The sequence below is a fragment of the Leopardus geoffroyi genome, chromosome A3, assembly GCF_018350155.1.
Source record: "Leopardus geoffroyi isolate Oge1 chromosome A3, O.geoffroyi_Oge1_pat1.0, whole genome shotgun sequence".
Taxonomy (NCBI): Eukaryota; Metazoa; Chordata; class Mammalia; order Carnivora; family Felidae; genus Leopardus; species Leopardus geoffroyi.
In genome coordinates this window covers 26,089,082-26,103,649 of record NC_059336.1, presented here as the reverse complement: position 1 = coordinate 26,103,649, position 14,568 = coordinate 26,089,082, and the positions used below count along the sequence as shown (strand labels likewise).

Here is a 14,568-nt window from a genome sequence, read left to right as displayed (position 1 = left end):
GTGTGGTTGAAGTGAATCCTGCTAGGAGCTCTGGGGACCCCCACCGTAGGAAGCTGTCGCCTGGTGGTCAAGCGTTCGGTTTTGAATTCAGACCTGGGTTCCATTCTTTGCGGTGCGACCTTGGGCAGGTGCTGGAACCTCACGGCCTTAGTTTCCTCATCTGTAAAACGGGGACAATGGTAAGACTACAGAAAGCTTTTATCACATTATGGGGCAAGAAGTAGGCCAGCTCAATGGACTCCTTCCTTTCTTCATGCGGTATTTGTTGAGCGCCTACTAAGTACTAGGTGTTGTGCTGAGCGTTGGCTATAACCCGGGAGCAGGAGGCAAAGGCGTCTGCCTTGTGGTGGGGAGACAGATAGGAAATAAGAAAATGAATATATGGACAAGATAATTTCGGGATAATTTCATATAATTACTATGAAGACAGTATAACAGGGTGATAGGAACAGTGCTTTTCCAGTCCCTGCTTCACAGCTGCCCTGAGGTGCTTCAGGTCAGAGTTCACCCTCTGCCCCATTTTGAAGATGAAGATCCTGAGGCATGAAGGGAAGGTACACTAAACCTGGCTTTCACTTCCTGTTGGGGTGCTGTAAGAATTGTGATAATAATACACTTGATCTTAGCCAAAAGGCCAAGAAGCGATAGAATTTGATAATAATAGCTATTTGCTAGTTGGGCATTTGCTATGTGCCAGGTATTGTGTTAAGTGCTTGCTGTGGCATTGTATCATTTAATATCACACTATCTCTAAGAGATCCTATGTTTATTTTTTAAAATCTTTTAATGTTTATTTTTGAGAGAGAGCGAGAGAGACAGTTTGGGAGGGAGACAGAGAGAGGCAGAGAGAGAGGGAGACAAAGAATCCCAAGCAGGCACCAGGCTCTGAGCTGTCAGCAGAGCCCGATGTGGGGCTCAGACTCACAAACTGTGAGATCATCACCTGAGCCAAAGTCAGAGCTTAACCAACTGAACTACCCAGGCCCCCTTGTTCTTTTTTTTTTTTTTTAAGTTTATTTATTTTGAGAGAGAGAGAGCACGAGCACATGTGCACACGGGGAAGGGGCAGAGAGAGGGGGAGAGAGCATCCTGAGCAGGTTCTTCACTGTCCGCACGGAGCCCTGACCCGGGGCTGGAACTCAGGGCTGGAACTCATGAACCGTGAGGTCATGACCTGAGCTGAAACCACGAGTTGGGTGCTGAACCGACTGAGCCACCCAGGCTCCCCAATCCCGTGTTCCTTTCTACAAATAAGGGACTGAGACTCTGAGAGGTCAAGTGATTTGCTTTATACTGTCCAGCAATTGACTGAAGCCACATCTGTGATGCAAGAGTCAAGGCTCTCAACACCTGTATTATGCTACCTTCCTGAGAGCTAGTGTGTTTCATAGCAACGTGCCCCTTGTGGTGGTGTGTCAAAGTGCCTGGCACAGTTTCTGGCACACAGAGAAGCTCAAGACATGATGTGCTTTTCATTGAAGTGTTTTCACTTAGATCTCATGTAATCCTCACCACCACCTTGTGCAGAATGTATTGTTCACCGTTCACAGGTGAGCCATTTGTGATCCAGAAAGGGTCACACGGCTTTTGTCTGGTGGCACCTTCCCTCCCCCTTTCCATAGGGCTCACTATGGTGCCTTGGAAGTAATAGGGTGCTCCTCAGCCAGCATCCGATCAGAATGGGTTTCAGAACCTGCAAGGAGAACTGTGAAGGAGGACAGATACCTGGGGAGGTTAAAGAGCTTTTTCAAGGCAGTTGAAACCTGGATCATGGAGCCTTCTAAAGGTGAGGCTTGCATGATGGTCATGGGGTGTGCCATTGAAGCCAAGCAATGGAATTCTTACGGGGGGAAGCTGTAGGTAGCTGTAGCTCTGAGAACTAGGCTCTGTTTTGACTGCCTGGAAGAGCCAATTAATTGGTTGAGTCAGTGGATGTTTATTGCATGTCCACAGGGTGCCTGACCCCATGTATTTAGTGGCTGCAGAGTTTGCGGAGCACATGGGACCAGGTATTAATGTACTGCTAATGAAAGAGTTTTAAATTATATGATGATGAAAGGCCATTAACGTTTTCTGAGCTGGGGTGTGGTCAGGAGACACACGTGGCTTAACCAGCTGCTTACATTTTATGGTAGCATGACACATACAATACCCGCAGTGTGTATGAATGTGGCCAAAATAGATTACAAGTGCTTAGCCTGTGACTGTGCTTTTTGTTTGCATGTATCTCTCCTTGGTCCTCGGTAATAGTGTTTTGCACACAATATGCGTTACATTTATTCATTCAGGGATTTTAAACGGGGGAGACACTTGATCGGATTTATGATTCAGAAAATTCTTTGCGGCTGCTGTGTAAGGACAGATTGAAGCAGTGAGACTAATTTGAAGGCTGCTGCAGTGGATGGGGATAAGAGATAGTGGGGCAGGTCTTGGGCACTGTTTTTGGCACTGCAGGTAGGAGGATGAGTGAGACAAGGCCCCTCCCTGCCTGGATCTTGTTTGTTTAATACCTGGTATGTGTCAGATACCACGCTGAGGATTTTATGTACCTTACCTCATTTAAACCTCACATCGTAATTTTTAGATAGGTGGCATTCCCTCGTAAGATAACTGAGGTGTACTGAAGTTAAGTACCTTGCCCTGGGTCATACAGGGAAAGAGCGACAGCCTCACACTCAAACCCGGGTCTTCTTAGTTGGAAATCCTCAGCTCTTTTCATAGAGCATATTGCCTCCTGGCCCAAATCTGAAATGATTCAGAAATGAAGAGATAATGACAATCCAATGTAATAATACCTATCATAGAGATTTGAATGAAGTACTGTGGGATCAGGAATTAATTTCCCAGTGGAGTCAGGAATTAAATTGTGTTGGCTTCCTGTATAAAATGGTTTTATCATCTGAATTTAAAAGCTCAAGAGCGTTGACGGTTTGCTTTCTGAAAAAAGTGTACATGGATACAGTTTTCTGCCTTTGACACTGTCCTGCCCACCTGAAAACAAATAGCATTTATTGCGTGCCCGCTGTGTGCAAGGCACTGTGCCAAGTGCTGTGGGGGATAGGTGAATATGGGATGTGAGAGCACAGACCTGATGAGTTATTTATCCTGCCAACCCTTAGTCACCCCTGCTCATAAAGAGGGGATTGGTTGGGTTAGATCACTGTCTCTTCTAGCCCTCTCATTCGGTAGCTCTATGACTCATGAGGCTTGCAGGAAACCGGTGTGGGAAAACCAGCTCATGTAGTAGGCACGAGGTGGATGGAAGGAAGTGCCACGAGAGAGCATGAGGTCTCATGATGGCTGCAAATTTGCTTTGAGTTTTTGTTTCCCCAGTTGGTAATATTGATGTCTCAGGAAATGAGAGAAATTCTAAGTGTCAAGGTCACTATGAAATCCAGTTCTTTATAGTTCGTTGTGTGTCCTCCTGGTAATTGCCCAGAGATTTCATTCGGTCTGGATTAACCTGACCTTAACTCACATTGCTTGAGTTTTCCTTTCCCACAGTCCTCTACCAGCAGTTAAGTCATTTGGTCTTTTTCACATGTCGGGGAATGAGAATTCTTGTCCCCTTCAAGGGTCTTCTAGCTGGACTAAGAATCAAATTGACATGAGACAGATTAACAGGAGAAAATCAAATTTAGTAGGTGTATGTATGGAGAATTTGCATGGTCACGGGAATTCCAAAGACAGGCAAAATGAGGTCTATGTTCCTCTAAGGAGGGGTCTGGGATTTCAGAGGAAAGGAATGCACTTCACAGGGCGATAAGAGCAGGTAATTAGGTGTTTGCCCTACCATACAGATGGGTCACTCATAACATTTATCTCTGCTAATAACCCTTTTTCCTGGGAAAGACCCCCAGTTTAGATTCTTCTGTGTGGTTAAGGAAGGGACAAAAGTTTTTTGTGCACACGGGGTCTTGAGTGCCTTCAGCTCAAAATAATCCACATGCCAAAGTGGCATGTTCTCGGGGCGTGGGGTTGGGGGCTGCCCTGAACCCCTTCACAGACTTAAATGAGAGTGTGATTCTACCCTGTTTAAATCCCCACAATGGATTCTTTAACAATTACAGAATGAAATCGAAACTCCTTACCTTGGCCTGCGGAGTCCTGACGTGATCTGGCGTCTTAATTTCTTTTTCCTCTTCTGTTCCTGCTCTCCTTGCTTGCTGGGCCACAGCCACCTTTCACATCTCAGTGTGGCTGTGTCCTTCTGAATCTTAAGCTCAAACATCAAGTCAGAGAGGCTTTCCCTGACGACATTCCCCACCACCCTTATTTCCTAAATGGTTGATGGGAAATGACATTTGTTTGTGGGTTTGGTCTGTGTCAGATTTCCACCACTACAGCGTGAACTACCGGTGGGCAGACAACTTGTTTCTCTTGCTTTTCCATTTCTTTGGCCCTTGAACAGTGCTTGGTGTACATTTGTTGACTGAATGAGGATGATGATGGCATCCACATTTAATAGCATTTTAAGTTACTGTGTTTCTGTGTGTTTGTTGTTTTGCACCCGAAAGCCTAGCAGAAGGTTGAGGGGCAGCATTTTCTAGTGGCTGGGAGAGAATGTGGATGGTGGGGCTGGACAGGTTTGGCTGCCATTCCCAGGGTTTCTATGTTGAGCCTCTCTCCTCATCTGTAAAATGAGGAGAACGAGGTGAACCTTGCAGGGAGTTGTCGGGGTAAATGACAAGGGTCTGTGAAGCTCCTTAGATGTCTTCCTGTCCCCAGGTGGTTTAGCAGAGAATAGCAGCAAGGTCTCTTCACTGTAAGGTTATTTCCCAACATGTTTGTAGTACTTAGGGTTTTGAAAAGTTTTATTTACTGTTTGATTAGAAAAGTGGATATAGTCTTTAAAGAAAATATGGAAAATAGTGAAAACCAAAAAGAGGAATTAATAAAAGCCCACCATCTGGGGGTGCCTGGGTGGCTCAGTCAGTTAAGCGTCTGACTCTTGATTTTGGCTCAAGTCATGATCTCATAGTTCGTGGGATCCAGCCCCACATTGGGCTCTGTGCTTATAGCTCAGAGCCTGTTTGGGATTCTCTCTCTCCTTCTCTTTCTCTCTGCCCCTCCTCTGCTCAAGCATGTGCTTTCTCTCTCTCTCTCTCTCTCTCTCTCTCTCTCAAAATAAATAAATAAACATTAAAAGAGAAAAGCCCACTCTGAAGGAAACTTCTGTGAACATTTTGATATGGTAATGGATAAGTTTGGACTGACATTTTCTCTTTCTTTCTTTCTTTCTTTCTTTCTTTCTTTCTTTCTTTCTTTCTTTCTTTCTTTCTTTCTTTCTTATTTGGGGATAGAGAGTGAGAGCGAGTGAACGAGGGAGCATGCGAGCAGGGGGAGGGGCAGAGAGAGAGGGGGACAGAATCCCAAGCAGGTTTTGCACTGTCAGCACAGAGCCCAATGCGGGGCTCAAACCCATGAATTGTGAGATCATGACTCAAGCCGAAATTAATAGTCGGATGCTTAACCGACTGAGCCACCCAGGATCCCCTGGACTGACATTTTCTGAACAGAGAACATTCTTGTTCATGCATTAGCCTTCCTTCATAAAGCATTTAATCATCTCTTTATATAGTGTCTTTGTTATCTTCAAATCTTATACAAATCACGTTAGAATGGGGCCTAACTTTTAGGCTGGTGGGTGTTGGGCAATTCATCCAGGGTCATGCTTCTGTGTGTGTGGCACTCCAAGCTGGGGTGGAATCGTAGTGTTTGATTTGGCCTCTTGGGGAAGAATGCGAAGCTTAAAAATTGTGTACTACAGGTTTGGGTGACTCTCCAGGAAATGGCTTGCTCTCCCTTGCATGCCTAATAATGTAAGCCCTTCTCTTTTCCTCACCTGCTTCCTCACCTGTAGAAGATGGCAGTGAACGTATACTCAACGTCCGTCACCAGTGATAACCTAAGTCGACATGACATGCTGGCCTGGATCAATGAGTCTCTGCAGCTGAATCTGACAAAGATCGAACAGTTGTGTTCAGGTAAGAGAAATCCACTACGCCATTTTTCCAGGAAAGCCTGCAGGTCCTTTAGGAATGCACAGGCCTGTATCTGACTGCAGAGGCCACTGGTTCAGGTTCTGTGTCAACCCTGCCCTAGTTCCACTTCTAGAAGGAACTGTGCTGAGAGGGTGCTTCTGGCCCGCGTGCCACCATCTCTACATCCTGCCGCCTGCTGCCTAGCCCGGCTTTTCCATCTGCATGCTTGTGCGTCCAGATTTGAAATATTTTATTTTAAGATGGAAATTATAATTGTTCTAGTTTTATATTTTATCAGTGGCATTTCTTATTCCCAAGTAGCACAAGACCAAAGACCTGCAAATGCCACCTCAACCACAGTTTTATTGAACTGTTGTTTAACAAGGATTTCGCGGAGAGGTAATGATTTAAAACAAGAACAAAAACATGTTTTGTTTTTGTGTATACTAATTGACATTTAGAAAACTGAAAAGAAGAAAATAAAAAATGCCCATAGTTTCAGTATTCAGAGAAAACTGCTCTTGGGGTTTGCTTTCACTTTAATGTGCACATATATATATTTGTGTATGTCCCAGCTTTTTTCAGTTAACTATGTTGTGAATGTTCTCTGGTGTCATTCACTGTCATAAAAATGACTTTGTTGTTTAAAGTTTATTTATTTATTTTGAGAAAGAGAGAAAGCATGCATGCACACATGAGTATGGGAAGGGCAGAGAGAGAATCCCAAGCAGGCTCTGCACTGTCAGCACAGAGCCCGACCCAGGGCTTGAACTCACAAACCGTGAGAGCATGACATGAGCCCAAACCGAGAGCCATCTGCTTAACCAGCTGAGCCAGGTACCCCAAGAGATGACTTATTTTTTTTTAAAACGTTTATTTTTGAGAGAAAATGAGGACAAGTGGGGGAGGGACAGAGAGAGGGGGACAGAGGATCCGAAGCAGGCTCTGTGCTGACAGTACAGAGCCTGATGTGGGGCTTGAACTCATGAATCATGAGATCATGACCAGAGCTGAAGTCTGATGCTTATCCAGTTGAGCGCCCCCAGGTGCTCTGAAAAATGACTTATTTTTAATGGCTATGTACGGGGCGCCTGGGTGGCTCAGTCAGTTGAGCATCCGACTTTGGCTCAGGTCATGATCTCACAGTCTGTGAGTTTGAGCCCCGCGTGGGGCTCTGTGCTGACAGCTCAGAGCCTGGAGCCTACTTCGGATTCTGTGTCTCCCTCTCTCTCTGTCCTTCCCCCGCTCATGCTCTGTCTCTCTCTCTGTCGAAAATAAATAAACATTAAAAAAAAAATTTAATGGCTATGTACTATTTCTTTGGATATGCTGGAGTTGTTTAACATCTTCCTGACTGGGGACATTTAGGTGGTTTCTAATTTTTCCATAGTGATTTCTAGAAATGGAATTACTAGATTAAAGGGTATGAACTTCAGGCTCTTGGTAATTATTTTTCTTGAAGGTGTTACTGGTTTCTATGTCCCCTGAAGACTTTCTGTCTCACCTTTTGAGGGTTGTGCTACCTGCTCCTGACTGTCCTGACATGATAAGGATTGTGTTGGGGTTACCAAAACTGGATCTACTACAGATAGGAGGTGGGGTCAAAAATATGCCAGAAGGATGAGATGTGTATTCTGCTGCTCCTTCAGTTGTTAATCTCGTTTGTGGGGTAGAGAATTAGAACCCTCAGCTTCTCATGGTAGTAACAGTAGGGGTCCTTTAATTGAACGCTTACATGCCAGGGTCACGTAAATGTTTTTCCAATATCTCTTTGTGTAACTCTCACTATACTTTCATGAGGTAGAGATGCTTATTAACCTCAGTTTACAGATGAGGAAATGGGCTTAGAGAAATTGAGTAATAAGTCCCCAGTTAGACAACCAAGAACAGAACTGAGACTTGAACCTTTGTTTAAATCAAGAGCCGATATTCTTCAGCTCCTATGCCCTACTTGCTCTCCAGACTTTTCCTTTAGTGGTGCCATTTGTATTGATTTAAACTGACTGGTTTCAGGAACACCTGGGTGTTCAGTTGGTTAAACGTCTGACTTTAGATCAGGTCATGATCTCTCGGTCCGTGAGTTCGAGCCTTGTGTCAGGCTCTGTGTGGACAGCTCAGAGCCTGGAGCCTTCTTCGGATTCTGTGTCCCCTCTCTCTCTCTGCCCCTCCCCCGCTCACACTCTGTCTGTCTGTCTGTCTCTCTCTCTCTCAAAAATAAACATTAAAAATAAAATGACTGCTTTCATATATGTGTTTTTTTGTTTTTAAATGAATTCAGCTTCTGTACTTCCTTATTTTATAGCTAGGTTCTAGTCTTGCTCTTAGTTTCACTTGCTTGGCTTGTTATATCCCCTGGGATGTTTAATCTGGGTTTTACAGGTGGTCAGAGGAAGGCTTCATGTAAAGCTCTGTAGTGAAATGGTGCCTAGGAGTCACGCTTGTTTCTCAGTCGTAGTGGGCACAGGTTGGGTGTGGGCACAGGTTGTCAGCCTTAGATCTGTGCTGCCTTTCCCCTGGTTTCCGTTCACTTCCTCAGTCCCATCACCGCATCCCCATTTGTTTGAGGCTCTTAAAGCACTTGTTTGCCCCGTGATTTGTGACTAATGTGGGGATGAGGTCATCCTAATTTTCATTGGGGCCAGCTTTTTCACCAGCAATTTCTCCCTAAAATTTATCTCTTTCCATATATATACTCTGAGGTGTATTTCACTTACTCAATTGGAAAATGAGAACTCTTTTCATGTGTAGATAAGTGGTACATATATGATCTGGCTCCAGATTTATCTCATTCAGACAGGGAGCTGCTGTGGATAGGACTGGGCATGACGAGGCTTCAGTCTGCTCTGAGCCATGTGATTTTGGACGTGCCCCTCCACGTTCTAGTTCCTCATCTGTAAACTAGGGAAGTAGGACCAGGCCCACCTATTGGGCTGTTCTGAGGCTCGTCTGTAAAAATAGCTCTCAGATACTGATTCTTGCCAGACTCTGGAGGTGAGCGTAGATCTCTCTGGGGAGGGTGCATGCTTGTCTTAGAGAGGAGACTGCCCGTGGGGCACAGCTTATGCATTACAGAGCCTGGTTTTGAAACCACATCTTTCTGACCACAGAGCCTACACTCTGCTGCATACGTGATAATTTTTTTAAAAAGAAGCATTTGGAAGAGAATTAAACAAATGTGAATTACATATCATTAATTATAGTGATACTGTCTCATTAAAAACCCCTGTGAAGAATTTCCACTTTGTAAGCTGCCTGCCGTTTTTCTTACCCTAGATAAAGTGCTTTTCCCTAGCAGAAAGTGCTAAGTGCAGGACACTTAACCGTGACTTGTAAACAAACTTTTATTCATTCGTAGCTAGTTTTCCTCTGGAGAGCTGTTTAGGAGTTCTCTCCAAGTATGCAGATGTTTGCATTGTGTTTCACCCCGATGCTTAGAAAACCAGGTCTCGGCTTTCAGTATGAGACCAAACAGGATGAGCCGCAGAAACCGTGTCCCTGGAGAAGGCCTGCTGCCAGGGGATTGGAGTCATAGAGAAAGTGAGCTTCCTCAGACTCTTGAATTTCCCAAGGCCTAAGCAGCCTCCCAGTAGCCTTTAACCAAAGCTGGTGCCTGGTCCCTCCTGGTCTCACCTCTGATAAGCCTAGCATCAAGCTGACTAGAATTTTCTTCCAAATACAAGCCTAGAAGGGTAGGGATAGGTTTTTCTCTGGAGAGGGCAAAGCTCTGTGTTCCTACACAACTAATGTGCCGGTTGCCTGTGAAATGGCCAAGTTTTGTCAACATTGTGAACCCCCCACCCTCCTCCCTGTCCCAACAGTGAAACAAGCCTTGCTTGGCTCTTGTGAGGTAAGGCGAGGATAACTTTCAGAGACAGAGTTGTCAGGTTGTTTCAAGATGTATTTCCATTTCATAGTCTCCCTGTTTTTGAGAACTAGTCATCAAGTATTTTGGAAGAACAGCCATCAAGGAAAAACCCCTAATCACAGAGAATAATTTGGATGAGGGATTGCTTGTGTCAGAGAGGGGATGCTGGTTGCTTTTTGTCAACCAGTCCTCTGTTCCATATTCAGGCCCCTCTGCATGTTTCCAAGGGTCCAGCGTGGTGCTTTGAACCTGTAGAGTGGCCCTCACTGAATGTTCTCGTCTCCGCTTTCTCTAATTGTCTTCTGTTCTCTAGCCTGGCCTCCTCCATGGTTCCTGTGCTGCACAGAGTAGGAAAGGTGTGAGGTGTGCAGACAGTCCCTGGCAAATGCTAGATTTCCTTTTTCCTCAGCTGGTTGCAGGAGCCCTCGAGTTTCTCTAAACAGCCTGTCAGGCTTGCTCATGCTGCTCCGAGTGTGACCACGCCCCTAGCCAGGCCTCCTCCACTTTTTCTCCTCAGGTTTTCCAGACACTCATTTGGAGCCATGATTCCACTGTTCTTCTAGTGTTTCAGGCCTCAAAAGAGGCTAATTCACCAAGTGCAGTATGTCTTCTGAGGGATGCTTTGGATCCCGCCCCTTTTCAGTTTGCTTAGTGCTGCCACAGTGGCCTAACTAGGCACACGTTCCCTTCGGGTTCCCCTGCCCCCACTCTCTCATACTACAGTGGTCTACAGCCTTTCTCAGAGACCCCAGTCCCCCCTTCTTCTTTTTTAAGAGAGAGAGTGTGCCTGAGTGGGGGCTAGGGGCAGAGGGAGAGGGAGAGAGAGAATCTTAAGCAGCCTCCATGCTCAGTGCAGAGCCCAACCCTGGAATCATGACCTGAGCTGAAGTCAAGAGTTGGTTGTTTAACTGACTGAGCCACCCAGGTGCCCTGAGACCGTGTTTATTGAGTCACAACTCTGTTCAAGAAAGTATCTCTTCCAGTTTTTTGCCTGACTCTTCAAGCGCCTCCTTGATTTTTCTTTGCTGTAATTAAAACAAAAAAGATAAAGTTTTTTCTTTTTTTTAAAATGTTTATTTTTGAGAGGGGGGAGTGTGCGTGTGTGTGCACACGCACGTGCACGGGGGAGAGGCAGAGAGAGAGGGAGACAGGATCTGAAGCGGGCCCCGAGCTGACAGCACAGAACCCAGTGCCGGGTTTGAACTCATGAACTGTGAGATCGTGACCTGAGCCCAAGTTGGGCGTTCAGCTGACTGAGCCACCCAGATGCCTCAAGAAATTTTTTTCTAATGTAAGTAATTTAGGTCTTCCTTATGGAACATTAAGAAAACCATAATTTGCTGTAATGTCACAATTAGTGATAGTCATTGTTCTCTTTTAGATGTATTTTCCCCCTTAATTATGGCTTTATTTATTGAGCACTTATCATAGGCCAGACACTTTCCAGAGTGCTTTACATATATAACCTGGGAGATAAGGGCTGTCATCGCCATTTTATATGTGGAGAAACTGAGGCATAGTTAAGCAACTTGCCCAAAGTCATTCATTTTAGCTGTACTTTCAGTACTTTCCTATAAGCGTTAAACATAATCGACATACACTGTATACATAGTTTTTATTTTTTGAATAACTGAAGGTTTCAAAGTGGTTTAAAATTCAAAAGGAACAAAAAGATAAACAAAGATAAAAAAAGATAAATTGAAAAGTTTCCTTCTAACTCTGTCAACTAGTCACTCCCATTTTTGCTCCAGAGAGAGGGTATATGTACAGGCAGAAACATCCATCCATATTTTATGAGTGTGTGTTCTCTTTTCCTCCTTTTTACACAGATGGTAGCATGTGTTAATCACATTATATATTCCAAAGTGTTTCATATCCATATAGCTGATGCCACTTTGGTTTCTTTTTTGTCTGTGTAAGACCTAGTTTCCTCAGAGCAGTCCCCTGTCAGTGGACATTTGGTTTCTTTCCAGTCTCTTGTTCTTACAGACCCTTAAATTAAATAACAAGTACAAGCGCATGTATGTGTTGGACAGTTTTGTTTCCTGCTTTTAAAATTAAAATAGGATTGTTTTTCCCATGTTAAAATAACTTGAGCCTGATTTTTAAATTTTTAAATTTTTTTTAAATTTTTATTTATTTATTTATTATTTTTTTTAATATATGAAATTTATTGTCAATTTTTTTGTTTTTAGAAAGAGTGCATGTGAGTGGGGCAGAGGGGCAGAGAGAAAGTTTTTTTTTTTTTAATGTTCATTTTTGGGGGGGGGGGAAGGAGAGGGGGAGGGAGAGAGAGAATGAGACTATCTTAAGCAGGGTCCGTGCTCAGCGCGGAGCCCGACATGAAGCTGGGATCATGACCTGAGTCAAAATCAAGAGTCGAATGTTCAACCAACTGAGCCACCCAGGGGCCCCTTGAGGCTGATTCTTTTTTTTAAGTTTATTTATTTTGAGAGAGGGTGGGAGTGGGAGAAAGAGGGAGACAGAAGGGGACAGAGTGAGGAAGGGAATCCCAAGCAGGCTCTGCACCATCTGCACAGAACCTCACATGGGGCTTGAACCCATAATGACCTGAGCAGAAATCAAGAGTTGGACGATTAACCATCTGGGCCACCCAGGCGCCCAAGGCTGTTTTTAATGTCTGCATTAATGGCTCCTCATAGCCCTCTTTTTCCCAATTTTATTCCTCCTTTAAGATGACTGACGCCTCACCTATTCTCTAAAGTCTGAACATGCTTACATTTAGTAGTTATTGTGTTTTCCGTGTGATGTGTTAGAACCTTGGGAGCTCTTCATCTGGAGTCTTCTGATAGACAAGCATCTCTCGCATGGAATGTTGGCTACATCTTTCGTCTCATGCTTCAGGGCTCTTCGCACCCGAAAGGATTGAGAACCAGTGCACTTGAGATCTCGCAGGCTTTTGGAGTAGGGGTTGCACTGTTTCGTGTTCTCTGCTTGCAGCACAGATCTTGGTAGGGGGGTGCCGTAGCAGTTGGTGAGACTCGTGGTTGACTCAGTGACATACAGCTGGTTCTGCCCTAAGTCCGTCTACATCTTCAGGCCACAGATTATGTGGGCCTGTTCTCCTGCCACAGATCGCTGGGTCAGCAGTCATCTGAGAGGGGCCCTGCTTGTGTTGCCAGCCTTTGTTCTTAAAGCAGACTGGACTGCAGGCTCCTTTTAACCTGTTCTGTATCCAGTTGAGACATTTCTAGGCCAGGAGTTTTCAGCCCTTTTGTGAAAGGCAGCTGATAAATTTTTTTCTTTTAAACATTTGCCTTCTTTTTTTGTGTGTTCTTTTTTTTTTTTTTTTTAATATTTTTTTTTTTTTTTTTTTAATTTTTTTTTTTTTTTTCAACGTTTATTTATTTTTGGGACAGAGAGAGACAGAGCATGAACGGGGGAGGGGCAGAGAGAGAGGGAGACACAGAATCGGAAACAGGCTCCAGGCTCTGAGCCATCAGCCCAGAGCCTGACGCGGGGCTCGAACTCCCGGACCGTGAGATCGTGACCTGGCTGAAGTCGGACGCTTAACCGACTGCGCCACCCAGGCGCCCCTTAATTTTTTTTTAACGTTTTATTTATTTTTGAGACAGAGAGAGAGAGAGAGAGAGAGAGACAGAACATGAACGGGGGAGGGGCAGAGAGAGAGGGAGACACAGAATCAGAAGCAGGCTCCAGGCTCTGAGCCATCAGCCCAGAGCCCGACGCGGGGCTCAAACTCACGGACCGCGAGATCGTGACCTGAGCTGAAGTCGGATGCCTAACTGACTGAGCCACCCAGGCGCCCCTTTTTTTGTGTGTTCTAATTATAGAAGTAATATTTACTGGGGCTCCTGGCCAGCTCAGTCAGTGGAGGGTGTGACTCTTGATCTCAGGGTTGTGAGTTCAAGCCCCATGTTGGGTGTAGAGTTTACTTAAAAACAAAAAAAATTTTTAAAGTAATATTTACCATAGTACATAATTGAATATTTAAAAGATAGAATGCATCCAGTACCATCCCCCAGAGATGGCCACTATTTAGTCATTTTTGATCTAAAAAACAGTAATTTCATATGGTTTAACTGGATAGGTTGTATTTTCTCTAGTTATTTTTCTATACATATATATTAAATGACTATTTATATATATGAAGATATTTTGTAGATAAGTTTTTTATATCTTGCTCTTTCTTTTAATATTAAACCTTGAGTTCCCCCCCAAAATAAAAAAATGTATTTAAAAAAATTTTTTTTATAGTTTATTTATGTTTTGAGAGAGAGAGAGAGAGAGTGTGAGCAGGGGAAGAGCAGAGAGAGAGAGAGGGAGACACAGACTCCAAAGCAGGCTCCAGCTTCAAGTTGTCAGCACAGAGCCAGACGCGGGGCTCAAACCCACCAACCACGAGATCATGACCCGAGCCGAAGTCAAGACACCCAACCTACTGAGCCACCCAGGCAACCCCCCAAAAAATGTATTTTGGATACTTGCATAATTTCTCAGGAAGATGGTGTGCTAATTGATTGCTCTTACTGTTGGACGTAAAGGTTGCTTCCATTTTTTTTTTTTTTAACACCCGTGAATAAAGTTAGCATAGTTTTGTAAGTGAATCTTTGCCCTATTTTTTTTTTTTTTAATTAACTGCCTTCGACTGGATCCCCGGATGTGTTTATATTTCTTTTGTGAATTGTCCAATTACCTTGTCCATTTTTATGAGGTGTTAATTAATGTTTTTCTTTA

At 44.2% G+C, this 14,568-nt stretch overlaps 1 protein-coding gene across 2 annotated transcripts in view; it reads left to right on the top strand.

Annotated features, from left to right (window-relative positions):
• Window positions 1-14,568, top strand: part of MAPRE1 (microtubule associated protein RP/EB family member 1) — a 30,639-nt gene that overhangs the window by 433 nt on the left and 15,638 nt on the right. For both annotated transcript variants that reach the window (XM_045444891.1, XM_045444892.1), the window contains exon 2: window positions 5,864-5,987. In XM_045444891.1, coding sequence (XP_045300847.1) covers window positions 5,867-5,987 — 121 coding nt within the window. In that variant the 5' untranslated portion in view covers window positions 5,864-5,866. The remainder of the gene's footprint in view (window positions 1-5,863; window positions 5,988-14,568) is intronic.